The sequence below is a fragment of the Malaclemys terrapin genome, chromosome 4, assembly GCF_027887155.1.
Source record: "Malaclemys terrapin pileata isolate rMalTer1 chromosome 4, rMalTer1.hap1, whole genome shotgun sequence".
Taxonomy (NCBI): domain Eukaryota; kingdom Metazoa; phylum Chordata; order Testudines; family Emydidae; genus Malaclemys; species Malaclemys terrapin.
Genome location: NC_071508.1, coordinates 44,721,471 through 44,748,805, shown reverse-complemented (window position 1 = coordinate 44,748,805; position 27,335 = coordinate 44,721,471). Strand labels below are relative to the sequence as shown.

The window sequence follows — 27,335 nt, the reverse complement described above, 5'->3', positions numbered from 1 at the left end:
AGACTGAAATTACTTTCCAATGCAAATGAGACTTGGAGGTAAACTAAATGATGTAAACGTTCCTGCTGCTAATTCTTGAGTGGTCCCAGAGCACTGGGGACACGTTCTGAGGTAATTAGAAAGGTTACTTGGCAAGGTAATAGCACAAGCACATTAAAGTAAAACAAAAGGGGCAATTAGCTATCTGAATTGAAATATTACATGGCAGGCAGGGACACACAATAGACTGCAATTTAATTTAAAACAGAACTTTACAATCTGACATTACAAGCCCTCATTTCTCATATAAATGCTGAGTTGCACTTTAATGGCCGCTATTTTTGTTTCTTACGTTATTCGCTTGTCTGAGTGTTTTTGACTTGTTCTTTTCCAAGCCTCTTGATACTATTGTACCTCCCTGTGGTACCTGCTTTATGCTGCTTTTATGGAATCCCGAAAGAGGCAAATAAATAGCTAATTGAGCAACAGTTGCTTATAAAATGGTTATAAACACACAAAGCATTATTCATAAGATTGCTAAATATCACTCCTTGGCCTGATGGGTCAACATTCCCATCAGGGTGAGGTCTGAGTGTAGATGGTATCAACCATAAAGCTCTTTCTTTGGTCTGGCAGTGGCTGGAGTTAGTATGGAAAGTGTGCCCTCAGTATGCAGTATATGCATGTGTTTTGTGAATAGATGTCAGGGGGTGCTCTGCCTTTCCTACTGTCTTTGATTGGTACCTTTTCTTACCCTATGTCATCACTTATGAGATTAACGTTAGTAATTTATCTTGTGTACTAGGAGCAATCTATGCTCAGATGTCTATGATTCTGCTACCATAACAAAGCATAGAGTCTGTAACTGGCCCACCCCTCTCTCTCACACCCACTGTGGGGATCTGACACTTTTTATTCTCTAATTTCAGTGCACCTTCCCAAAAAAGCCTCATTATCCCTGTGTGGTAGGAAAGGGCTATATAGGAACCACTTCTCCTTCTACTGAAAGGCACATATGTCCAAGGTGGAACTAACCAGCTGTTAAACAACTGTGCAGAATTTTGAGATAGTATATGAAGACTACGTTTTCAGGATAATTTAAAGGGGAAGAATATAATTATTTGAGTGTGAAGTCTGACATTGGACCTTTAATGTACATCATTGTTGTAATTCAAGTGAATATCAGTATGAACATACATAATTATTTTCAATTATTACACCTTCAAATAAACATGCTGCATTTGAGTACTCCTTTTTGGATATGACTGTTTTCAGATAAATCTGTTCATTGAACTTATGATCAAAGTCTCTTGTTTTAAAATTCTGAAAATCCAAAGTTACAACTTTCCATGGCACCTAATGGCCATGTTGCACATATGTTTTAAGTTACTAAATTTGACACCATACATAATAAAACATAACTGCTCAAAGTGGCTGCGTTGTGCTTTCTAAAAACCTTTTACTTTCGGTTGCATGGGGTATTTAAAATAAGAACTGACACACAGAAGCTTTAACTACAAGATGCTACTGGATTTTATGTAAGCATACAACTGTACAGTACAGTCAGCCCAAAGAAGGGATGCAGCTTGCCAAATAGAGAACTGATAGTTGGAGAAATAGAGGAAAGGAAGAGTGCTTCAGGGAGGGGAGAATGTTTCACAAAAGAGAGCATTGAAAGTGGAAGTGTGGTACAGAGGTTAACCATCTGCAAATGGATCAGTGATTACATATGTCAAGGGGAAAAGATCATAGGTTTTCAAATTGTTCAAGTCTCAGTTTCTTGTTTGACATCCTTCTCGAGGTGTATCACAAAAGTTCCTAAATTCAGTCCTCTATGTGAGGATGTTGAGGCCTTCTATCTGATAGTGTGAATCTTTTAGCTTACTAATGAGGCATGGAGAGGCCAGCTTTCTTGTTAAAATCGTAACAGTGTTATCATAGCGTTTCATATTTATCCTCGTTTGACTTACCTGGAAACAATACAGTTTTCTCTTAATATTTTGTTTGTTAGTGCACTGTAAAAATTTTTAAATGCTTATTGTTTTACGACTGACTTAAAAGGGCTCAATGTCTATGTGAATTTTAGTTGGTGAATAAAGTGTGTGGGTTTCCCTTGCGACTCTGTATTCCTTCTGTGGGTATTCTGCCTCACTCTAGTAGCGTGATTGACTTAATATAACAAATTTGCATTATTTAGGGGGAAAAGTTTGGGCAGTACCAGACTATTCCAAGAGAGAAGATGATCTTGTGGTTAAGGCACAGGACTAGAAGTTGGAGAGAGACGTTTTCTTTCTAGCCCTTCCACAGACTTCCTGTGTGACACTGGAGAAGTCACTTATCCTGTGTTTCAGCTGGATCACTTGGAAGAACAAGGATAAAAATACCTCCTACTGTAATATTCCTCTACTTAACAAGGATATTGAGGCTAAAGCTAATGGATTACAAATCCTGTGGATAGAAGGTACTACATAAATGCAAAACAGTATTCTCCCTGGGCTTTTTGAGTGAGCCACAGGGAGAATACTGGTAGAATTAGATGTCCATAGTCCTCTGATACACATCAGTGGCTTGTGTAGTTATAGCACAGCGCTGGGGGAGAGATCTCCCAGCTCTTTAAAAAAACCACCTCCATGAGGGGCGTAGCTACCAGCGCTGGGTGCACTGTCTACACTTCCACGTTACAGCGCTGAAACTTGCAGCGCTCGGTGGGGGGTAGGGGGTGTTTTTTCACACCCTTGAGCGAGAAAGTTGCACTGCTGTAAAGTGCCAGTGTAGACAAGCCCTAAAGAGCAACACACTACTTGCTGATAATGAAGATTAATTATTCCCACTTCTAGCAGGGCTTTCAGCGTGGTTACTTCATTAGACTCTGCACAAGCTGCAAACAATAGCATGCTTGCTCACTGTCTTGAACAACCATGATCCTATAATGCCCACTTGGTCTTGTTTACTATTTGCTGCCTATAAATTTGCAAATTGACTGTTACTTCTGCTGATTTTGAACTTCATCCTGGCTCTATCCGGACGTATCTTTTAGGGATTTCACTATCAGGCCTTAGGTTATTAGGTAATTGTGTCTTTGCTGTGGATACTCTTAGGATGCCCCCAATCCCTTCACATCCATCTTAGCTCCCTTCTTCTCCACTTAAAAATACCTAAAACTTTTACTTTGTAGATGATGTTTTGTTACGTTGTGTTTGGAAAAAATTCTCTTCTCTCTATGTAGAATTTCTCCTTCTGCCTGGGTTTTTCTGCTTGTGGTATTAATTTATTATTAAATTATTGTGCAGTGTCTTGCAGAGCATGGTGGAGGACTTCATAAGCTGATATTGTTAGAAATGGGGTTTGCTGTGTACCTGAATGAACCCTTGTCTCTCTAGCCTTTTGCACTGGGAATAAGAATGATAAAATATGAAGTTGGGTGTAAAAGTGCTGCTTCCTTTCCTCTACAGGGATTAGTTAATGAAATATGTCTCCCGACACAGTACTGCAAAGAGCTTGGCTGAAAGAGGCTTGCTTATCCCTCACACTACTACTCTTGTCTTGCTGCACGGCTGGCGCCAGTTTGAAAAGGCCAATTCAGATGCTCCCTTATTGGCCCTGGCTCCTCAGACTTGGCTCTAGCTCAGAATGTTTTTTCTTTATAAAAAAAAAAAAAAGGAGCAGCTGTTTGTCTTTTCCAGCTGAGTTTTTTTCCCCTCTTTCTCTTGCTGCTTGCTTATTGGCTGAGGAAAAGAGGGAGGGAGGACTGGGTGAAGTAAGCTGTGTACACTCTGTGAATGTGGTTGGACTCGTTTTTACAGGGAGAGAGATTGAAAGAGTGGAGGTGAGGCTGTACTGGCCATTCCTCTCAGCTTTTCCCTCCCGTCCCTCATTTTCTCTTTGTACCATGGTTGGGGATCACTGTAACCTCTCTGGAGACAGACCCGTACTCTCCCAGAATCCCAAAACTGGATTAAGCTGCAAAATGGTTCTACAGGCGGTGGGTAAAGTGCTAAGGTAACAATCAGGTTGTCGTCACTTTAGAAATTAAGGGAGAGGTACAGGGCAGGGAGTTGGCATGCATAGCGAAATGGGGAAAACTTTTAGTTTGGAGCATACTTTATTTTATTTCATTTGATTTCAAAAGCACAAATAAGTGTGTAGTGGGGGAAACTCTGTAAAGACAATGTTGTAAAGTAGAGATGCATTGTGAGAGGGGGATTTAAACAATGTTGTGAGGGAGACAACTGGCAAAGTAACCGTTGGTGTTGTCCAACATTTTTAAGGAATGGGGAATCAAAAGCTGTGTTGACTTGCCTCTAAAACTTAATTGGGAGCCATATAAATGTGGAATTTGTATCAAAAACTTTTTGAATTTATACCAGTGTTTAAAACTGTTTGTCAAATGTAATACTCTAGTGAAATAGAGTTTGAAGGCATCTGAGAGGGCTGAGTTTCAAGGGGATGGTTGGTGAATGGCTACTTGTTTTCTTCATTGGTAGTGTTACTTGAGTAAGTAGTTTGACCAAGAATCTACATAATGCACGTGGCTTTTTTGTCTGTACATTGGTAAAGAATATGCTTTAAAAAAATTAGTTCATGTATTCTAAACATACTGTTACGAGTCTGATTGTACGTGTATATGTAAATATCAAGACCAAAAGGAAAACTTTTGGCAAGTATAATACCTTGATCGAGGAGAGTTCTGATCTGTTCTGGGTTGAAAGGAAAATTTCATCACAAATATTAGAAGAAACAGGCTTGATGTTGGGGAAAATATAGCTTTTTATTTCTGTTAACATGAGCTCAAATATCTTTCTAAACTGTGAAGAATTAGTGCACAAGCCCAAAGAGGGGCTTTGTTGCATGCACATAACTTTATTTGGCAAGCCTCTGCGTGCGGCTGTTTCCTCTTATTGATGGCGAATTGTTAAAAATGTTTGTCAACAGAAACATTATCCCATGTCTTCCTTCTTTGATTTATGGGTGCTCTGACACCACAGTCTGCACTGTGAAGATGTTCACTAAACTTGAACTTTGTGACAACTAAGTAAAGACAGGAAAAACTGGACTAAGATCTGACTTTCATTTCTGCTAGAGAACTTGACTGTGCTTAAGTTAGAGGGGATGCTTTTTTTTAATTGTTAATTTTAAATAATAGCTGTCTTCCCCTTTTCCTTTTGCTTGCTCTGTCATTCCCCTTTTCATGCTTTTGTCTCTCATTGATACTTTCTAAGGGGTAGAGTTTTGAGGAATGGTAAGTTCCTTTCCCAGCTCTTCAACTAGTTTAGTGTTTCAGAACTGTTTCAGGTTCCATTCTTTGTTTGCAAGGTTTTTTTTAGGTTCTGTAATTCAGTGTGGTGGTATGCAGTAAGTCCTATCTTAAAACACTTTGGCCAGTAGCTGGCTATTCATGTTGTGAACCTTTTTGAAGTTTTAGTAGCTGTTCTATTGGCAGCACTCCCAGATGTAGATACATTGGTGCCTCTGAAGGAAAATATTGCCAAAGCCTTTGTTCAGGGTCTGTAATAGCTGGTCTTAAATATAGGTAACTTCCCATGACTTACAAGTGAAACGTATACATCTGTATGTTTGAGAGCTGAATAATTTTGACAAGTCACAATGAACTTTAAGTCTTACTGATATTTTTTTCCTATTTTGAGAGTGTGTATATTACATTTCTGTATAATTTATTTTTGGTAACCACACTGTAATTTCTTTTGAAGTTACTTGTGCTACTGCATGTCTCATTTTCTAAAGCATATACCATAACTCTAGCATGAAAGAAGGGAAAAGCTACCATAGTAGGTGTAATGTTTTAGGCCTGGATGTTGAAGAAATGAGATGATTTTATTTTGCCTCGGCTACTATTGGACAGGTGTTTGTGGATAAATTACTATATTTTGTGTCATAATGCATAAGTACTTTTTCTTCTCCTACATTTGAATACTTCCCAGGACCTGATGGTTCTTGTGTGTCGCTGTCCTTTTTTTGCATTTGCCTGTTTGTCCTGGGCCACCAACTTCTGCATCCAAAAGAAAAAAAAAATGTGAAGTCACCTCACTGTCCCTGCCAGACAGCAGCCCAGCTCAGCCTGTTTGGACTCTGGCCTGGGACTCAGATCTGGGTTTGTTCCCTGGATCTGCTGCAAACTCCTCCTGTGACCTTGTATGAGTCACTTAATCTCGCTCTGCCACAGTCTGTGAAATGGAATAATACTTCCTTACCTCATAAGAGTGTTGACGATAGATTCACCACCCTATAAAGAGCTCAAATACTAGGATGATGGGTGATAGTAAGAACATAGGTCTGAGATTGGCCTAAGACAGGGGAAGTTAATAGGTGGACCACGGGCCAAATCTGGACTGCCAGATGCTTTTGAATGGACTGTGGGATTTTTTTATTTACTTATTATGATCATTACTGTTGTTGTGGTATAAAAATTTGCTCTGGAGTTTGGACCTTGACTATAACTTGACCAAGAAATTTGGACCTTGACAAAAAATAGACTACCTCGTGTCTAAGGAGTGAGGTGTGCAAGTTTGTTGCAAAAATAGTCTGCTAGCACTTCATAGCAACATGTGAGGCCAGTGATGCTGTTGATGAAAGTGGGAGGGACATAGGCCTGGTTATAGGAAAAATTTCTTCTTGACGATGATTGGTGTCATTCGTTTGGCACTTGTCTGACTGCAAGTGTAGGACATAAGAACGGCCCTACTGGGTCAGACCAAAGGTCCGTCTAGCCCAGTATCCTGTCTTCTGACAGTGGCCAGTGCCAGATGCCCCAGAGGGAATGAACAGAACAGATAATCATCAAGTTATGCATCCCGGCACCCATTCCCAGCTTCTGGCAAACAAAGGCTAGGGACACCATCCCTGTCCATCCTGGCCAATAGCCATTGATGGACCTGTCCTCCATGAACTTATCTAGTTCATTTTTGAACCCTGTTATAGTCTAGTCTAAGACAAAATGTATTCAGCACAGTTATAAATGTGGCTTTCTTAAACCATGCCAAACTCTGTTTGTGGGGGTCTACACTGAAGTTGAAGTGGTGTGAACTTCTGAATGACAACCATTGTCAGTCACCAGTAACTTTTCCTGTGTAGATCAGGCCTTGAAACTACTTGTGGAGAATATCAAAGGGACTGCTATTAGCTGGGTGAAGAAAGGCTTGGTGGATTTTTGTGTGTGCCAGTGCTGAGTATGTAAACAGTTTGCTGACCTCTAAGATTTTGTCTACACAGGCAAAATTAGTATCCTAAATTCCACACTGATTCAGCTCCACTGTTGGAAGTTTTGATGTGGACGTGGCTCAGCAGTGACAAAAAACAGTGGTAAAAATGCCACTGTCTAAACAGACTTCACCAGTGCTACTGCTTATGGAGCTGCACAGGCTGAGAATTACAAATGACAGTTTTTTCTAGTGCAGATGCATTACACATTAATTACAACAAATATGTTGTTTTACTTAAATGTAATGTTTTATACTTAAACTTTTTCTCTGCACTGCAACTCCCTCCACCTTTGTTTTTGTCTTCTGTTAGGTGGTAATGTAGGGTTAATTCCTCCTTGTTGTCAAGTAATGTCTCCAAACCATAGGGGAGAGACTAGCGGGGAAAGATTAATGTGTATATCTTAAAATAGTACAATAAAGAGAGATTTTTGGGACAGAGGGAAAAGAGGGAGAATATATAGGGAAGGTGTTAGATAACAAAGTAGGGAAAGAGAGAATGGGATGTCCAATGGTTGAATAGAGGAAAAAGAATAAACAATTGATAACTTAAGAAAATATGAACCATAATTCTTTATAGGAAAGAAAAAGGGGAAAACCAAGTGAAGCCAGGAAGACAAAGTAGGGGCAACAAAAGCAGCAGATGTATTGTCCATCTACTTGCATTTTTTTAAAATGAGACATGCTCTTGTGTTTTAATATTCCTTTAAATTATAGGGGGCTTGTCTTTGAAGAATTGTGCACAGTGCCTCTTTTTCATCCTGTCCATACTTACAGCCTGCAAACTTTACCCAAAAATTACTAACCCCAGTACAAAGCCTACTAATTTTTGCTGAAGATATAACAAATTAAAAATACCATTAGAACAGTCGTAAAGTCATCTCAACATAGCTGACCTGAAGTTGCACATGTCTCTTAGCATGGAGTTTAATAGGATTTCCAGGCAACAGATAAAAGGCTCTCTGATGTATAAATGCCTTTTTGAAATATGTTAATTTTAAATATTTTCCCCCAAACATCGATGAACTCTGGACAGTTATTTTTATCCAATTATTGAAAGAAAATTAAACAGATACAATCGTGTACTGTTTCTTCCATTTAGCACAAGATGGAGATGTTGGGGATGGGTGGGGGGGAGGAGGAGAGACAAAAATAATTATGCAGAAACATTGTAAGCACACTGAACTCCGTTTACCCATATCGTATCATTCTTCAAATATTGGTAAAACTCCATGTACAAGAAAGCAGGAGGTTAGTATAGACTGTTCATCAAAGCCTTCTTTTTAGTCGCCTTGAATAATTAAAAGGTAATAGAGGAAGTAATACTAATCTATCCAGCCCACCTTTCTTTATTCTGTTCCCATTAGTAATTGACCTGGGCCATCTGAACTCTTAATCCTTGCTCTGAGCTGTGTTTTAATACTTTTAAGACAGTTTTCTCTGTGTGTAAATATTTGCATCATGTGAATAGACACCCAAATGTGATTCAGAACCTGAGTTAGCAGTGGGAGTGGTCTGTGGTATGTCTGCTTTTCCTCTGACAGCTTAGATCTTTTGCAGATAATATTCAGAGATGACTTACTTCATTTATCATGTAGCATCTCTTCCCATGCCTTTGCTTTTCCTTTTAAGTCTCTGCTGAAATTAGTCATCGTGGATAGTCGCTTTGTGTCACAGATATGTTATGATGTAAAATGGGTCTTTCCTGAATTATGTAATCTAACGACCCTTGTTATTGTACATAGTATGCATGGTCCTTTTACATCCGCCTACGTATTTCATCTCTTGGAGAGTCTGTAAAAATAAGCTACTTTAGACTCTTCTTTCTGGCTAGCGTCCCCACCCCCTTTCTTGTGGTAAGTTATGTAAGGCAATTTGCAAACAGAAAAGAATATAAATGTGTGTCTGGTCTCTTATCAAGCTACCGTAACTTGCCTTGATTCTTGATAAATGAATGCATTTTTTTTCCATAGCCTGATTTGTCTTGGCATCGGATTCTCATAGTTGTGCAGTATACTTTGTATGTTATACACCAAAAATATTTAGGAATTCAGAAACAAAGCTCCCACTCCTTTAGCCTTCTCTCCCCCAAATGGTACTGGGGAGGTTAAAAAGGAAACACAAAGCATAGTCCTGACATTGTACTCTGTTTTTTTGATAGTAACCATACTGTAATCTTCTGTTGTGCTTTCTTTTTGTCATTGAATGATCTCTCTGCTTCCTGCCTCCCACACCTTTTCATGTTGCTCAGTTAGTTTTCAGGTAAGTGCTGGGGGAAGCAAAGTGGTGTATATATATTGGCCTTTTAACCATGTTAACAAGCTCTATTTAAAAACTATCCCAACTGGTTTTTAATGAGGTTTGAAGTGTGCAGTGCAGATAAGCCAAACAGTGTCTTTAAAAAATGTTTTTTTTCTAGCCTAGGTTAAAACACTATTTTAACAGTTTGGCCCAGACTACAATGTTAACTGTATTAGCCATAAATGTGTTTAAATAGTGTTCCCTAACATGCTTAAATGTAGATTGGGGGCCATTTAGAACTGTCTAGATTATTTTTGTCTTGTTCTTTTTCTAACTTCCATTGTGCTAAAATAGTTTAAAGGAGAAATATGTGACACATTGTCTGCAGTTGGAGTTCAGTGTCTTACCTTTTAAAGTGAAAAGTGATTGCTTTTTAATCAAAATCACTATAGGCTTTCTCATTTCATCATTGCAAAGAGATAGGAAGGAAGTGACCTGGGTCTGAACCCTCTCTGACATTAGAGACTAGGCAAGATTTATTTTATTTGCCATTGCATGATAAGGAAGAAATATATAGGGGACTCTGTGGGTGGCTCTTTCCCTAATTTGGTGTGTGAATCAAGTGCTAGCAAAAATGAACTATTTCCGACCATCCCTGGAGACTGAAGTCTTCCGCTTATGCCCAGAACGGATACAGTCTAGGCAGAAGCACTGCAGGCTTCCCCACACTGTTGATGGGGAGACCACTACTTGAGGGGAAAGGGTAGTTAGTTCTCTAGATTGACTCAGAATGTAAGAACGGCCATACTGGGTCAGACCAAAGGTCAGTCTAGCCCAGTATCCGGTCTTTCAACAGTGGCCAATGCCAGGTGCCCCAGAGGGAATGAACAGAACAGGTAATCATCAAGTGAGCCATCACCCATTCCCAGCTTCTGGCAAACAGAGACTAGGGACACCATCCCTGCCCATCCTGGCTAATAGCCATCGATGGACCTATCCTCGATGGATCTAGTTCTTTTTTGAACCCTGTTATAGCCTTGTCCTTCACAACATACTCTGGCAAAGAGTTCCACGGGTTGACTGTGTGTTGTGTGAAAAAATGCTTCCTTTTGTCACCTGCTATCTATTAATTTCATTGGGTGACCCCCTCTCCTCTCTTGTGTTATGAGAAGGAGTAAATAACACTTCCTTAATTACTTTTGCCACACCAGTCATCATTTTATAGACCTCTAGCATATTCTCCCCCCCCCCTTATTCATCTCTTTTCCAAGCTGAAAAGTCCCAGTCTTATTAATCTCTTCTCGTATGGAAGCCATTCCATACTCCTAATCATTTTTGTAGCCCTTTTCTGAACCTTTTCCAATTCCAATATATCTTTTTTGAGATGGGGCGACCACATCTGTATGCAGTATTCAAGATGTGGGCATACCATGGATTTATGGAGAGACAATATGATATTTTCTGTCTTATTATCTATCCCTTTCTTAATGATTCCCAACATTCTGTTCACTTTTTTGACTGCCGCTGCACATTGAGCAGATGTTTTCAGATAACTATCCACAATGACTCCAAGATCTCTTTCTTGAGTGGTAACAGTTAATTTAGACCCCCTCATTTTATATGTATAGTTGGGGTTCTGTTTTCCAATGTGCATTACTTTGCATTTATCAGTCCTTACTTTCTTTGCTCATGTGGCCAACAAAATTGCTTCTAGTGCTGGTGGTAAGAGTGGGTTTTTCGATGGTAGTTTTTCTGCTTGGAACTGGACTGCTACTAGCCATCAGATGCTGGGTTGTTTTTTTTTTGTTTTTTTTTCTGTCAAAGAATGCTAGCAAGTTTATCTACCTGTTGGGCTCGATTTGAAGTGGTGATCTAGAGAGAGACTCTACATCCTGTTTCCAGCCCACTGAGCCATGCAGTCCTCCATTTCACTTGAATAAGTGGAAGGATATTCCAACTGTAGTTCTGTAGAAATGTCATGACCCGCATGTATTTATAAAAGTGCTTATGTTTGTGTACCAAACTCTTGTGGAGTTAGCTTCATGGAGTGAAGTCAGTGTTTCTTCATAGACACTTACAGTGTTGTGCAGGTATTTTGGTTGCATATTTTTTGTCCTGCAAAGTGGTAGCCACAGCGGATAGGACCACTAATTTTTTTTTGCTTGTGTATTGAAATAAACCGTACTGTATTTTCCTTCTACTAGTTGTGTGTGTAAAAAAAACAAAACAAAACAACAAAAAAACAAAAAAAAGGGGGTTTGTGGTTAAACCTTTCTTTCCTCAGCTTTGATGATACAGATATTGATCTTTTTCTAAAGATCAATCCTAGAGGCATTTTGGGACTCTGTGGGCCCAGTCTTTGGGAATAATAAACAGTTCATAGTAATCTTAAACCTTGAAACCGTTCTGCTATCCTCTGTCTCTTGACTCCTTGCTGTGTGTCTGTGTCATAGGAGTTGCTTTACATTTTATTTACTGGTTAATTCTGCCTAGACCAAGTTCTCTACTCCTATGCATACAAGTGGTGAACATGCAGCATGAACCTTTTTGAGAATTCCCTGGAAATCTTTGATTTCCCCTTTTATCTCCCATGTTTTAATAACCCATCCTTTTACTGAGTATGTGCTTTCCTTTGATGGGGGGGAGTGTGTCTTCATCTCAGAGATTTTAAATATGTATCCAGCATTCTGTGTGAACTGAAAGTTCATCTGTGCCATGTTTTCTCATTCTGTGTAAACACTCCCAAACCCTTTACCAAAAGAGTATATAGGCCACAAAATCGGTACTGTTTTTCTCTGCCGGAGCAGTTTCTCTTGTTTAACTAACATTTTATAACGCTGCTCCTCCAGGGCAGGCTGATGTTTGGAAATACCTTACTAAAACTGAGCTCTTATTGATCGACGCTCTGTCTGAGATATATAGGGCAGGATTTACCTGCCCACCAGTCAAACATCAGTTTGCACTAATGTAGCAAAGTCACAGAAAATAATTAGCAGGTAAGCAATTATTCTGTTGGATAACTAGGAGAAGCAACTTTCTAATCTTGTTTGTATTGCTTATGTTATCAGGCAGATCATAACTTCAGACTTCTGTATCCTAAGTTACAGAAAATGAGCCTTTACTTTAACATTTATTTATTATGGTGCTATATAAATGCTTAATCATTTTATTTAATATTTGTGTATATCGCCAAATGTAGAGAGATGCATGGTGTTTTAATAGTTGAACAGAAATCTAGTTGGCTTTGTTAAAGTACTTCAATTTGCTTTGGTTCTTATTTTAGTAAACAAAATTTAAATTTATATTTAGTTCTTTGATGACTTCAGAGTATCTGCATTCTGGTTCCGCCACTTTTGGGCCATTAGTTCTAGGGCAGGTTTTGCTGCTGCATTACTTATATCTTGGAAATGTAGAGTTAAGTTTGGAGTCATCTGAAAACAATATTGCAACATCGAGTTCATCTGAAATGCCTGTCTGAGGCCCATCAACATAAATGAGAGTTGGGTGTTCTTGCTGCTGACCAAAGTTAACAAAAAACAGACTATCTTGTCTTGATGTGCACAGATCCTGCAGTTATGATATGGAATTGAAAATGAGAAAGCGATTCTCTTGTTGGAACTTACTTTTATTGGTGAGAGAAAACAGTGAATTGAAGTCCTGCATCCATTGATTTTTAACTTGTGGACTGCCAGTACATAGTGTGTCTGCATAGTTCTTTGGTCACTGACACTTCATTATAGAAATAAGTGATTGCTTATTCTCCTGAAAGGGAACCTCTGAATGTGGATTATCCCTGCATCCACCCTTTGGAAGAAAGATGATAAAGTTTTAGGAATTAATGTAAGCCCTTAATGATCTGTATAGGGTTTAGTGAGAACACAGATATTGGAAATCTGTCTGATACTGTTCAACTGAAAATGCCACTCCAGTGCAATCTTCCCATTTTCGCTCCCATCCCCTTTCATCTTAGCCATGTTCCCTCCCACACATTTTTCAGGATGAGTGGGGTTGTTCAGAGCTTGTCCAAGGAGGACAGCTTAGATCGGAGAGAGAAGTTCCCTGGCTAACAGGATCAGGGAAGATATTCCAGACAGAAGGAGTATCATAGGAAATTTTGCATGTGTTTGGGCAGGGAACAATACAAAGTAGGCATACAAGGAAGCAGCAATGAAAGTAACAGGCTCTCCTCCTCTTACTCCTCTACAGAAGTACCAGTACCATGTGTTTATATCTACTTTTCAGTGACAAATTTCTGAGCAAAATAATCTGCATCATGAGCAGGGAGAATGAATAGTTGTACATTTCTCACAGAGTAGCTGATGCAATGAATTAGCAGACTTGGCTTTCTTCTCTGAAGGCAGAAATTCAAATGCCACTTAGATCAAATTTGAAGAAGGGTTTTGGTGGCTCCATCCACTTTCTTGTGGTCACTTATCCATATCACTAATCAGCCTGATTCAGTCTGTGCTCAAGAGTATCTAAAACTAACATAACCGTGTATACCTTGGGTCAGAACTGGGATTTATTGGCAATGCTGAGGTGAGGAAGTTTGCAGTAGACTGGACTATACAGTGAAGGACCAATAATGAAAAACCATTTCTCAATTTTAAGTGTGGGTGGAGTTTTCACCTATGTTTTTCTTGCTTTATCTTTCTGTAGAGTTGCTACCATTTATTTAGTGGCACAGACCTTACAAGGTCTATAAACCAATATTAACATATGATTGATTTTTATTTTAAATCAGATCCTTAAGGTAGTTTGTCTTAGTTGTGTGCCTTTTAATATAATCATGTTGACATTTGATTAAATGTAAACTTTAATTTCAATAAGCTCATTGAGGTAGCTTCACAAGGTTAAAGGTATTTTTTAATTGCTAACAGTTTGGTAAATATCTATAAAATTCTATTAATTACGATTCTTTTCTGTCTCCCATAGTTTGTAACTTTACACAATATTCTGGGGGTCACTTCTAATTGGGATCATAAATCTCTACTCTCTCTCAAACCAATTAACACTCACCAGTTTGTGTATGTGACAGAATCAGCGGTGTACAATCTGGAACTGTGGGACCGCTGTGCCTCCTTAACTCTCCATCCTGGGTCGTCATCTCACAAAGCTTTGCCAGTGACAAGCAGCAAACCCCTCCAGGCACTGAGATCACTCAGCCATCAGCATGTGGAGCCACACACCCAGATAAATTGCATGAATGCTCTCTGAGCCACTCATGAATCATACAGAGAGAGGCCCCAGCCAGTCACTCCAGCCCCCAGCCTTGCACCCTGAAAATATACCTTCTTACACTGTTCAAGACTTCCTTGGATAGTGCAAGCTCATTAATTAGTTTGCCACTTCTTCAAAGAAAAGTGGATATGCACCAGCCTTTGTAATCTGAGCAGAGATTTCCCAAGCACTTTAACCCAAAACACGTTGTTTTAGATAAAATATAAAACAGATTTATTAACTATAGAAAAATATATATTAAGTGATTATAAGTAGCAGGCATAGAGATCAGAGTTGGTTACTTAAGAAATAAAAATAAATTTTCAACCTAAATTCTGCAGACTAAGCAAGATTTTAATCAAGTAGTGTCTCACTCTAATGTTACAGGTAGTTCACAGTTTTCAATACCATTACTCACACTGATCTCCCTTCCAGCTTGGGACCAATCTCCGTAGTTCAAAGTCTGTCTTCCAGATGATCTTCCAGGTTAGGGGAGGAAGTGGCCAAGTGATGTCCCTGTCCTTCGTTTATACTTTCTTCCAGCTGCTAGAAAGATCTTTGCCCAGAGTTGAAGGTTGGGCAGTCCCCATTGTGTAAGTGCCCTCTCCTAAGGAGCCTCTGGGAGAGTGGATTCTTCTGGATGGGCCATTAATGCCTGTCTGGCCAGTGATAGCTGTTCCTTCCTTGCAACTGAAATGCTGACTGTGGGCATTTCCCAACCTCACAATATTTCAGTAACACATATAGCAATACTGTACTTCATAACTTCACATACAGTTCAACAGATCAAGGCTTTTAAAGTGATACCTCACAAGACATGCATTGTACAAAACATATCATAATCATATGATGATGGTGAATATGGGGGTCAAGGGTGCTACTTTGAGGTACGGAGCGTTACAATGTAATAACAGTTTTGTTAGAAAGTTATCCTTATTTTAACCCTGATTCTATAGGTAAGGTTTTTTAATCTGTAACCCAGCAAAGCTAAAGCTAGTGGCAGAATTTCACTTCACTTTTTTTCCTTAACTGAGACAGCTACAATTTGAGTATCTTGTTACTTAATGTGTACATACAGTGTTTAAGCTCTGTAGCAACTTCTTCAGATACAAAATATCCTTTGTGTGTAAAGGGTCCTTACAGCCCAAATTTGATTACTGTATGCTCATGTGTGAGATGAAGTTATCCAAGGTGGAACTGTATCTGTAATGGATCATCCTGGGTGGTAAGAGGTAGAAAGACAGATGCAGAGGGCAGGTGTGAAAAATAAGTGAGCGTCCTCCTCATCTCCCCCCCCCCCCCCCCCCCCGCACAAAAGAAAGTAACCAAACCCCGTCAGCTCAAGGCTTTTTCATGCCTGAATAGTTAGAACTTGTCCAGTCCTGCTAGAAGAGCTAAAGACAGCCCTTTACTGTTTCTCCTCTCTGGGGAGCTGGAGAGAGAAACAACTATGACAGAGCTCAATTGAGAGCTGACATGTTGCACCATGTTGAAAAATATTTCTTTCAACGAGCTCAGCCTGTTGGAATGAGTATAGTCATTAACTCCATGGGACAATCTCACAGGAACTGTACCTTCCTTCTTCAGTAGTATGGTACCAGTTCCAAATCATCTTTGGGAAAGTATTTTTGTAGATTTCTCAATTGAGAAACTGTTTTAAAAATCCGATTACAAGTATATAGAATTATGTGCACACACATCCACCAACAAAGATGTTGGGCTTGTTTGTTTGCATTTCCAAATATTCCATTTAATCAGGCTAACAATTTAACTAGTTGCAGTTGACATAATTAGTGTTTTAAACAAAAGTCTCATTCAGCAGCAGTTTTTGTACTTTGTACAATAGAAGCGTGAGGAAAAGCTGAACACTAGCCCTGCCCACTATCAAAATTCAATAATGGGATAGTCTTGCAGCCATCCTTAGTTTGCTACAGTTCAGTAGGGTGGATTTTTATCATCTATAGTAGATCTAGAAACAAGATTAAAGAACATGCATAGTAACCAAAAGAACCTCTTATAATAAGTTATATAAAAGCAGCACATTTAAAGTTTCTTTCTGGGCAGGACTGTCTTCAGACTATTAAATCTGTTTAAACACAGTCCTCATGTCCCATTATATAGCCACTCCTCTCTGAACTGGAGGTGATAATGCATTGTGCATTAACATACTGAAACCTGGCCTCCTAATGCTCTAGCTAAAATTTAAGTCTTCCCTCAAGTTTGTGACAGAAAGATGTTGGTAGGTAGGAATGATTGTTGCTGGCTTTGCCTGCATCTCTAATGTTTTTGCCTTACAATAGCTTTTCTGCAGGCTAGTGTAATACTCAAATCTTGTGCGATGTGATCGTTGCTTGTAGAAGAAAAAGACAACGGAAAAAGCCGAAGAAAAACAGCTGCAGTACAAAGACAAACCAGTCTAAACTCTGCTACCCTTTGCAAATAGCTATCTGTCTGCATTTGTATGTCTTGAGTTATAGAGCAAAAAAGGTCTGTCACTGCTAAAGCCAGGTTGCCATGGTGAAATTATTCCCTGCTATTAAAGCATGATTCTACTCGATTCTGTAAATGGCATTGTGAAATTCCATGTTTAGGATGCCTCAAAGATTTCCTGATCGAATTTGCTCAGTTTACAAGTAGTAAAAGCTAGCTTTTCTAACTGCCAGCCCTATAAACTCATCTGGGGTTCTGAGAGTCCAACTGAATCCTTTCTGGTGTGCGCAGTGTCTGCAGTAATAGGTTCTGCGTGCCACATTATCTCCCTGGTTTCACCCATGCATCACCATTGTCTTCAATTTCTGTCTTGAAAGAAAACAGGGTTGTATGGAAGTAACCAAGAGCAGAATTTGGTCCTGCCATTAGAGCTCAGTTGTATTGATGATACACGAACCAAAATAAATCCTTCTCGTCCCCCCATATATGTTGGCTCTGCAAGACAGTAGGGGTGGAAAAATAGCAAAGCTTGTTTTAGTCATCAGATACGTCTGCATACGCACAGACAGGGAGCAGATTCTTCTAAGATTACACACTTTTTAGAGCAGAACTTTTCTATAAATTTTAAGTGTTGCTGCAATGTGGAGATATTTGCTTTCCCAAAAGCATGGGGGACTAAAACACCTCTTTTCCCGCCAACAGTCTTCATACAGGTCTTTTGCACAAGCTTGTCTCTGCGCTTTGAAAGTTCAGTATTCCTGTTGCAGGAGGCTTCCTATCTGCAGTCTGTAACCCAACCAGTTTGTGCCTCTGTTGTGACTCACTTTGTCAGTTGAAAATCTCTCCTTACCCTTGCCTGAATCTCTGTTTCTCTCACTATTTCATTTAACTTTGCGATTGTATTAATTCTGTAAAGCATTTTGGGAAAGACACTATACAAAATAAAATTACGATTGTATTTTGTTGCCATAAGACACTGCTTATTCTTACAACAGTGAGTCTCTTCTACTCGGAGTGAAGCTTTTTCTGTAGTAATTGCAAGGATAATTACTTTTTGTCCAGTTTTTTTCTTGCTTCTCCCTCAGAGTAAGTCAAAGACATTGCGGTTTGTGTAGATTTTCACAGGTTAACCTGTGCTAAGTTGCGTGAGTGCCAGTCACTAGCTTACACAAGTGCAGCACATCTACATTAGGGCTGTGCACCCATTTAACTACACTGGTGCAAAAACCCCCAGTGCGGACACGTCCTCTGACTTGTTTTTTTGTTGTTGTTGTTCCAATAGACATGTAAGAGGTCAGCACTCCTGTTTCATATCCCATTATAAAACATTAGTAGATGCAAGGTGACCCCTACCTTCCCTCTCCCTCCCCAAGAAATTTTACCTGCAAGATCTGTCTTTGTTAGGCATACATTTCTGTCAAGTTGCAAGCTGGGTAAATTTCAGCTCACATTTTTGAGGATGAAGAGGAGTGGGTCGGTATTTGATGTTCATGAGAATGGTTCTTCTGCCTGGGAGCTAGATACAGTAACATTCTAAGGTCTTGTCTATACTGCCACTTTACAGCGCTGCAACTTTCTCGTGCAGGGGTGTGAAAAAACACCCCTCTGAGCACTGAAAGTTTCAGTACTGTAAAGTGGCAGTGTAGATAGTGCATCAATGCTGGGAGCTACTCCCCTCGTGGAAGCGGGTGCTGCGACTACACAAGCCACGTTAATGCACTGCTGCAGCAGCGCTTTAACGTTACTATTGAAGACGTGTCCTTACCGTCTTGCCTTTTAAGGATCTTCGATGGGTTAGGCAGGGTACATGTCCTTGGGACTTCTCACTGAAATGCACTACTTGGTTAGCATCCTGTTTGACAAGACCTGGGACCCTGGAGCTTCCTGGCATTTCTGTTCTAAACTGATGGACTTTTGAGTGGTAAAGACAGTGACACTGCTGAGAAGCTGTGAAGAGCTATCCAGGACAAAATTCTCCCCTGTGCTATGCCTGATTTATGCCATACCACTGGCGCAAAGTGATAGTCCCATACCAGACTATCATTCTAGTGTGGGGCATCTCCGGTGGGGGGGGGGGGGGGGAGGAGGTCCGAGTAGCGGGGCATATGCACACACAGATCATGAATGTAGCTGGCGTAATCAGGACTTTCCTGAACCTTGTCCCTTTCCGTTGGGATCAGCAAGGTACACAGGTGGCCCAGGAGGCTTTAAGCCACCTTGTAGCCAGGGTGCCCCTCAAACTGATGGGCTGAGCTCCTATGCATGATAAGGCCAAGTATCTTGAGACTGTTATTTCCTGTTATTCAGAACTAAGTCAGCTGCACTATATTTCTTAAGGGGAAAAGATAATATTTTACTTATTAGATACTTGAAAAAAATTATTGGGAGTAAGAAACTACAAATCTTGCATTCCTGGCAAACCACATTCAGGTGCCTTTTGAAAAAAGGCATTAATGTGATGATTTCGGGGTGGTCCAGAACTGGTACTGTTTTGTTTTGTTTTGTTTTTTATCCTTTTTCATTCTATTTTAGGGAAGTTAGTTCAGATAAGTTTATTGTTTATAACAGTCTTCCATCTGTGACCTATTGCGTTTACCTTATATACACACACAGGTAATGATAGTTCTGTGCAGAGAGCTCTTGAGAATGGTTCAAGGATTTGGAAGAGCAGTCGCCCTCTTACTTCCCCAATGCCTGAATTATCAGAAGGTTTTTTGTAGTAGATGATCTTAGTTTTAGTTAAACAGATTGCACTGCAAAATATCCTTCAGGATAAGAAACCTGCTGAACCCTCATGTTTATGCCTGTTGGTTCAGGCATATGAAGGCTTACTGGTTCCCTGAGGAGTTAACTATGGGTTAGTGGATGGAGTCCTAGATGTTGGAAAAGGAGCATTTAAAATTAGTACAGCAGAGCTACGTCATTGAGGCCGTGTAGAATGCTTTTGTTGGGTTGGACAGTTTCCTACATTTTGAGCTGTTGAAAATGGTTGCGTCTGTATTTCAGCACTGCCTCCTGGAAATATATCCACAAAAATGTTCTGTTCTTCCAGCTGACCTTCCTTTCCTCACCCGTGCACACAACTCCCTCTTCAGCCTCTTCTCCCCCGCTCCTCCCCTCCCCCCAAAAAAAGAGAGAGAGAGAGAGAGAATTGATTGAAGGGGAACGACGGAAGAATGACTTGGGGATTATACAGTTGAAAAGAGTCATCAAAGATAACGGGAAGTTAGCTGCATCCTCTAGTTTTGCAGGGAGAGGTACTGGTGGATAGGATCTCAGGAAGAAAAACTCTAGTTCAGTATGTTTTACCACAAGAATGCACTCTGCATATTCCTCTAACATTAACTGAACTTTCTGCAAGCTCCACCTTGCTTTTGTAGTCATTCTTCTTAGTAGTATACCAATGGAGACAGCTAGGAATACCAGGCAGGAGAAGGAGTAGTACCAGAACCTGGACACCAGCAAAGACTTGTACAGTAATTGAGTCTCTTCTGTCAATAGACAGCTGTTCTGATAGGCAGTTATATTTGGCTTGCCAGGAGCACATAACCACTATGTGCAAGCAATGTGATAAGCACTTGTCTACTTATTTCCTTTTTTTGTTAAAAGCAGGGGGAAAGAGCAAACAGAACTGGGAAATTCTGCTGTACCAATATATACAGTGTGTACCAGATGCACCCTGTTCCTCTTGCTTCCCAGGTGAGGCCAGCTGGAGCTTAATTTGGTCTTAAATCTGTCTATAGAATGTTTATACGCTTTTTTTGAGAAGCAGCATTATGAAATAGTGTTATGGCATTTGTCATCCTTAGCATGCTTGCCATGCCTTGGCACCGGCTGTTTACAGCATAGCACCCGGAGGCTAAGTAAAGATTGCCTTTTAAGGTAAAGAGCCGCTATGAGAATATGAAAGAAAAAAGTTTCCCTGGCATGCAGGGAACATTCTTCCTTCCTCCTCCTCCTCTTAAATAAACTATTAGTAACTTTTAAAAACAGAACAAAAATGAAAAAGCAAGGCCAGGGATGCTGCCAAAGACATTTTATTCTGCGCAGCCCCTTTAGAGCTACACTGTAACTGGATTCTGGAAATGACCCAGGATGGGAGAAGAGAAGAATGAAACTCTGAGGTGGGGTCTGTCAGAGGGCTAGAAAGGGAGGAAAACATAATAGACACTGGGCAAAAAGACTGTCTCCTTCCCTTCCTGATGTCCCATGGAAATAATCTGACCACAACAGTCTACGAACAAGTTGGCTGTGTTGTAATGGAATCTAGGCTTACTTTGTAATGATACTTTATACAGCCCGTCTATACTGATGCTCTTCCTTTCTTTTCTTTTCCTTTCCAACCCTGAAAATATGCATATTTCCAGACTTCTGTTGATATGCTGGATCTAGCACCAGATAGTGTCTTTCTCGTTGGAGTGGCACTGACTCTAGATAATACAGGCTATGATCCTGCAGAGAAACTTAGCCTTTTAAAATCTACACTTGAAATGCAAAGCCAAATGTTACCAACTGTGACGGGACTAGAGCCCTGATACACAATATAACACCACCCAAAGCAAAGGGTGGTTGCAGCTGCCACTTTGGCATCCTGGCAGATGATGAAACCATACATAGTATATATCCATGCTCTCGTCTGCTATCCTGTGGGGGGAGGAGGAGGAAGGGAGAAGCAGTATCTTCGGTTTTCATTATTGATAGGTAATGATTTTGTAGGGAGAGGGAAACATGAGGATCATCTCAGACTGTTGTCAAGGGCGGTCAGAGTTAGCAGGTGTACTTTGCCTCTTCAAATGCAACCCAGCATTGACAATTGCCTTGCCTACCATAGAAGTAAGTTTTGTTGTTGTTGTTGTTTTAAGCCTTTGATTATCAGGGAGCTGTCTTAAGGCGTGAGAATTCACCCCCCCCATACTTAACTAAAGTAAGAAGTGTTGGTTTTTTTAAGTGTGGGGGGGAGGGGTAGATGGAGATTGTGGTTTGGTGGGAAGAGGGGAGAGGTAGGGGGAAGGAAGGGGTGAGAGTGGGAAAGCAGCCACCTCTGTCCTGTAAAAACATCAGTGCTGTTTGCTGCCTCATTGTTCTTGATGGGAGTTCCTTGCCTAGAACTTAAATGGAAGTCATAAATGTTAGGTCATAAACTGTTTCCTTCCTTCTGTGAATAGATTCAAAACTCTGATGCTTAGGCAGAATAACCCTAAGTAGAAAGAAGAACAGGAGTACTTGTGGCACCTTAGAGACTAACAAATTTATTAGAGCATAAGCTTTCGTGGACTACAGCCCACTTCTTCGGCTGTAGTCCACGAAAGCTTATGCTCTAATAAATTTGTTAGTCTCTAAGGTTCCACAAGTACTCCTGTTCTTCTTTTTGCGGATACAGACTAACACGGCTGCTACTCTGAAACCTAAGTAGAAATTAACTGATAACTGATTTCCAGTAGAGGAGCCTTGGGCTTTCAATTTTTAATTAATCCCTCATTGATTATGCTGATTATGGGGAAAAGGATAATGGTAATGAAGAAATCTATTAGTGGTTCATTTACATTTCCCCATAAAGCCTTGGACTTTCTCATAGATGGCTGAAATCTCTGGTGTTGTCTTCTGCGAAGAGATCACATAGAAGCATGAGATTTTTCTTCAAGTTGTTTATACTCGCTTTCGCTTTTCACCCACCTCCCATTTGATTTATTACACAGAAGGGAGGTGGAGAGAGAAGCTGAAATTAAAACATCCAACAAAATTGTCTTCTTGAACTGCATCCCTTTTGAGCTCTCTTCCCTGCAAAGCATCAAACATGAAGGAATTCAAGGCCTAGAAGATATGGTTAAAATATTGGCTCACTGCCTGTATAATTCCACATTAGCTCATGTTTTAAGAGGCCAATTTGTGTCTTTGGAGACTACTGAAAAGGTAGCATCTGACAAGAATGCTTCACACTATAATTTTATCAGTGGATATTAAAAAAGTCCTAGATGTGTATTCATTCCTTTTTCTTTTTGAAATCTCAAGAATAAAATCCAGGCAAACAAGTTTTGGCACAGTGTCTGGGCTTATGACATCAATATGTACAGTAGAATGGCAGGGAATGTGTGCAGGTGTAAGGCATTGTAGCATTTTGAGCTGTGGTCCAAGTGTCATTTCTGGGTTGCTGGGTTTGTAAATCACGCACTGAATTGTTCCAGTGTGAAACACAGCATTTAAATCCACATGTGCATTTCTTTAACAATTTTCAAAACATTAAATATTTTGAAAATGTGCAGACTTTGGGAATTAGTATTTTGGACTACTTTATAAGTAGCTAAATAGATAACTTCAAATAACTTCTTTGATTCATTTGTTTTCAAAATGAAATGTAGTAAATTTTATATGGGTATCTTTTTTTGTTTTTAAAAATTGATAAACATTAAGCTTTTGGAAAGATTTTTTTTATTATATTTGCTCAGTAAAGGTTTTTTTCTATGCTATTTTTATATCCATTTTTTAAAAGTTTTTGAGTGCACTTAATTTAAAAAATTGCACATTCAGACCACTAAAGCCAAGTGGTCCCAATGTAAGGGAGGTGCTTTGCCCTGAATCTCCTGTTTTTTGTTAGGATTTATCACTGTACAACCTTAATCATGGATGATACCTGAGATCATGATTTAGACATTTTAAAAAGCATCTATAAATTACTAGCTACTGTGATGTTGTGCAGTCTATATGGTTTTATAAAAACATGATAATAAATGAATATAATATAATTGGAATATTCTTCATGCAAAAGGTCTCTTGTAAGGTATCATTACAAAGCTTATAATCTACTGAGTGTGATCATCCTATTTGTAGAAATGTACCACTCTTGTATCTGAACCTAGAAATATGAAATATAACTCTGAGGACCTATTGTAATTATGCAAAGTGTGGGCCATTAATGGTGGTTTGGAATCTTAATGATTCCCATTGTCTGCAGATGGTTGTGTTTACCTGTGAGTCTTCCTGTATATGTGTGTGCTGACGAGTGGGTAATGAAGTCTTGCAGTGACATGTGATCATGTCACCTGAACTGGAATCCATCTTTAACCTGGTGCTTTTCCAGTGGGGGATGGGGTGGATGGAAACCCAGAGGGACAAAGGGTTCCCGCATTATGCAAAAGATATATAAAGGGGTGGAAGAGAACAAAGGAGGGGAGGAGCCATCATGAAGAATCCCCTAGCTATCACCTGAGCTGGAACAAGAGCTGTACCAGGGGAAAGAATTGTGCCCAGGCCTGGAAGGTGTCCAGTCTGAGAAAAAACTTACTGGAGCATCTCTGAGGGTGAGATTATCTGTATTCAGTTTGATTAGACATAAATTTGCGCATTTTATTTTATTTTGCTTGGTGATTTACTTTGTTCTGTCTGTTACTACTTGGAACCACTTAAATCCTACTGTCTGTATTTAATAAAATCAATGTTTTCCTTATTAATTAACTCAGAGTATGTATCAATACCTGCGGGAGCAAACAACTGTGCATATCTCTCTATCAGTGTTATAGAGGGCGAACAATTTATGAGTTTACCCTGTAAATGGATTTATTTGGGTTTAGACCCCATTGGGAGTTGGGCATCTGAGTGCTAAAGACAAGCACACTTCTGTGAGCTGTTTTCAGGTAAACCTGCAGCTTTGGGGCAAGTAATTCAGACCCTGAGTCTGTGCTGGAGCAGACGGGAGTGTCTGACTCAGCAAGACAGGGTGCTGGAGTCCTGAGCTGGCAGGGAAAACAGGAATAGAAGTAGTTTTGGTACATTAGGTGGTAGCTCCCAAGGGGATTTCTGTGATTCAACCCATCACAGCTACAAATCAGTATTTCATTGGCCTCAACTCCAGATTCTTAATCCATTGTCTTCCTTTCTCCTTTTCCTGGGTATTTGGGATGGGTTGTGAGTTTTGAGGCTTGGCTAATGGGGAGACAGGAAACCTGGCACAGAATGCTTATCAGACTTGCTATGTCAATTTCCACTGAAGTATCAAATCTTTTGATTCTTGGGTTGGAATTTTGACATTGGATTACATTCCCCCAGGGGCGGGAGGGATGGAGGAGACTAAGTGGAGTGTTGCACGCAGGTCTCTGCTCCTTTTCACTGCTTTCTATTATCATCACTTTAGACTTTTTCAAGGTTGTGATGCGATGCTGTTAATAAAAACACCTCAGATAGGCAAGCCACTGGTGACTGTGCAAAACTAGTTAATTTGTTGGGAGTGATGAAGCAGATTTTGTCTTTATTAAGTAAATCCAAGTGTTAGATATATTCTGTGAAGTGTCACAATAGCACCTTAGGCCTTGGCTACACTCGGGACTTCAGAGTGTTTTATCCAGCAAACCCATGGTAGCTATTTCTAAGGCCTTGGCTACACTTACGCTGTACAGCGCTGCAACTTGCTGCGCTCAGGGGTGTGAAAAAACACCTCCCTGAGCGCAGCGAGTACAGCGCTGTACGAGCTCTTGTATTCCACCTCTCCGAGGGGAGTAGCTTGCAGCGCTGCGAGCACTGATTACACTGGTGCTTTACAGCGCTGTACTCGCTGCGCTCAGGGAGGTGTTTTTTCACACCCCTGAGCGCAGCAAGTTGCAGCGCTGTACAGCGTAAGTGTAGCCAAGGCCTTAGAAATAGCTACCATGGGTTTGCTGGATAAAACACTCTGGAACAGTGGAATGGTGTGATGCTCAACTTAGACATCAACGTAAACTACTGAATTTGATAGGGAAGTTACTTAGGCCTGGTTTGTGTCACTTAAACTGGTGAAAACCCCATCAACCCGTTTAAATAACTTCAGTTTAACTCAGTAATTTACCGATGCAAGTTACATTGATTTAAACTAGGTTAAACTGAATCTATGTTGTGGGGTAAGGAGGTTGTATTGGTTTCACTAGATCAGTTTTAAAATGGGAGTTAAACCGGTGCAACTTTTTAACATAGACAAGCCAGTTTCCACTTGTGAAATAGGGATAATACTTACTTCATATGGTATTGAGGCTAAACAGTTGTTCAGTGCTTTGACCATGCAAAGCTCCAAAGTGGTATTTAGGCCAATGAAGTTATTTGGCTTCTAGTCAAGGAGGATATGAAAGAGGGGTGGGGGAGAGAGATGGGGTTTCAGATCTTGATTAACTGAACAGATATAACAAAGACACCTGGGAAATAGCCATTTTTTCTAAATCTCGTTAAGAAAAATAAAATGCAGCTAGTTAAAGGAAGCAATCAGTGACCCAGATGGCTTGTCAGTCATTGTGGTTGTCCTCTATCTCCTGTTTTTCTAGAGCTATCCCAGGGAGTCTTACAGCTAAAATGTTTTTTTCAGATGAATACAAAGCAGAGAGTATGGAAGCCCTGCTAGAAGCACAGCTGCAATGACTATATTGTCTGGCTCGAGCTAGTTTACTTAACCTTCTTCTAAAACCCTTTACATAGTGACCTCCCTACTGTCTGTGTCCTTTCTTTCTGCACCCCCCACCCGCACTCCTTCACAGTCTGATGTGATTTGTGCCTGTGGCATTTTCTTCAACAGAGCTCTTTTCTGATATGACCTTTACTGGGAGCAGTGTGAGGAATTAGTTTGCAGTCTTGCTTTACCTGTGAATAAACACAGCTGAGCTGTTTCCTCAGAGAGAGCGGGCAGATGTGAACTGATCTCTCATCACAACAGATGAAGAAAAAATGCTTGGATGCCTCATGAAGGATGTTTTCCACTGACATTTAAACACTGATCTGGGGCAAATTTTCAGGAAGCCCCCTAAACCGTACCCAAAAACCAATCAACTAGACTTTTATACAAAAGACAAATGCATGTGTATACTCGGCAGGTGCAGCTAAGGCTTGATAAATATCGATATCAGAAAAGCTTAATTACAGAGTTCTCTCTGGTCTTTGTCCAGAAGGGCATAGGTTGCAGAATTTGAATCAAGACTTGATTTTTTTCCTCAGTGTTGACACTGCAGTGTAGGAATAGGAGTGCTGCTTTTTGATAGGTGCCATCCTTTTTAAGGTCACATTTTTAAGGAGACATTGAATCAAGCTCTCTAGTGATTACCCAGGTAGACGGTGGATTCTGTGATGTTCCTTGAATACAGTGGTATTAATTCCAGCATCCTGGTTATCACCCTTCCTCTATTTTAAGTAACTTCTAACAACGAAGGCTCCAAGAGCTGATCATATTTGTTGGTAGATACCACTATCAGCGTTTTTTTCTTCACCTGAGAGAATGCTCTGGGATATCTTGAAAGAGGCTACATA

At 40.1% G+C, this 27,335-nt stretch overlaps 1 protein-coding gene across 5 annotated transcripts in view; it reads left to right on the top strand.

Moving 5' to 3' along the window:
- MOB2 (MOB kinase activator 2) overlaps positions 1–27,335 on the top strand; it is a 164,284-nt gene that overhangs the window by 111,197 nt on the left and 25,752 nt on the right. Inside the window, exon 1 of one of the 5 annotated variants that reach the window (XM_054027784.1) lies at positions 3,779–3,978. The exons of the other annotated variants lie outside the window; for them this stretch is intronic. Within the exon in view, the coding sequence (XP_053883759.1) occupies positions 3,869–3,978 (110 nt within the window). The 5' untranslated portion in view covers positions 3,779–3,868. Of the gene's footprint in view, positions 1–3,778; positions 3,979–27,335 lie in introns of those variants that run through there. 5 annotated transcript variants of the gene reach the window in all.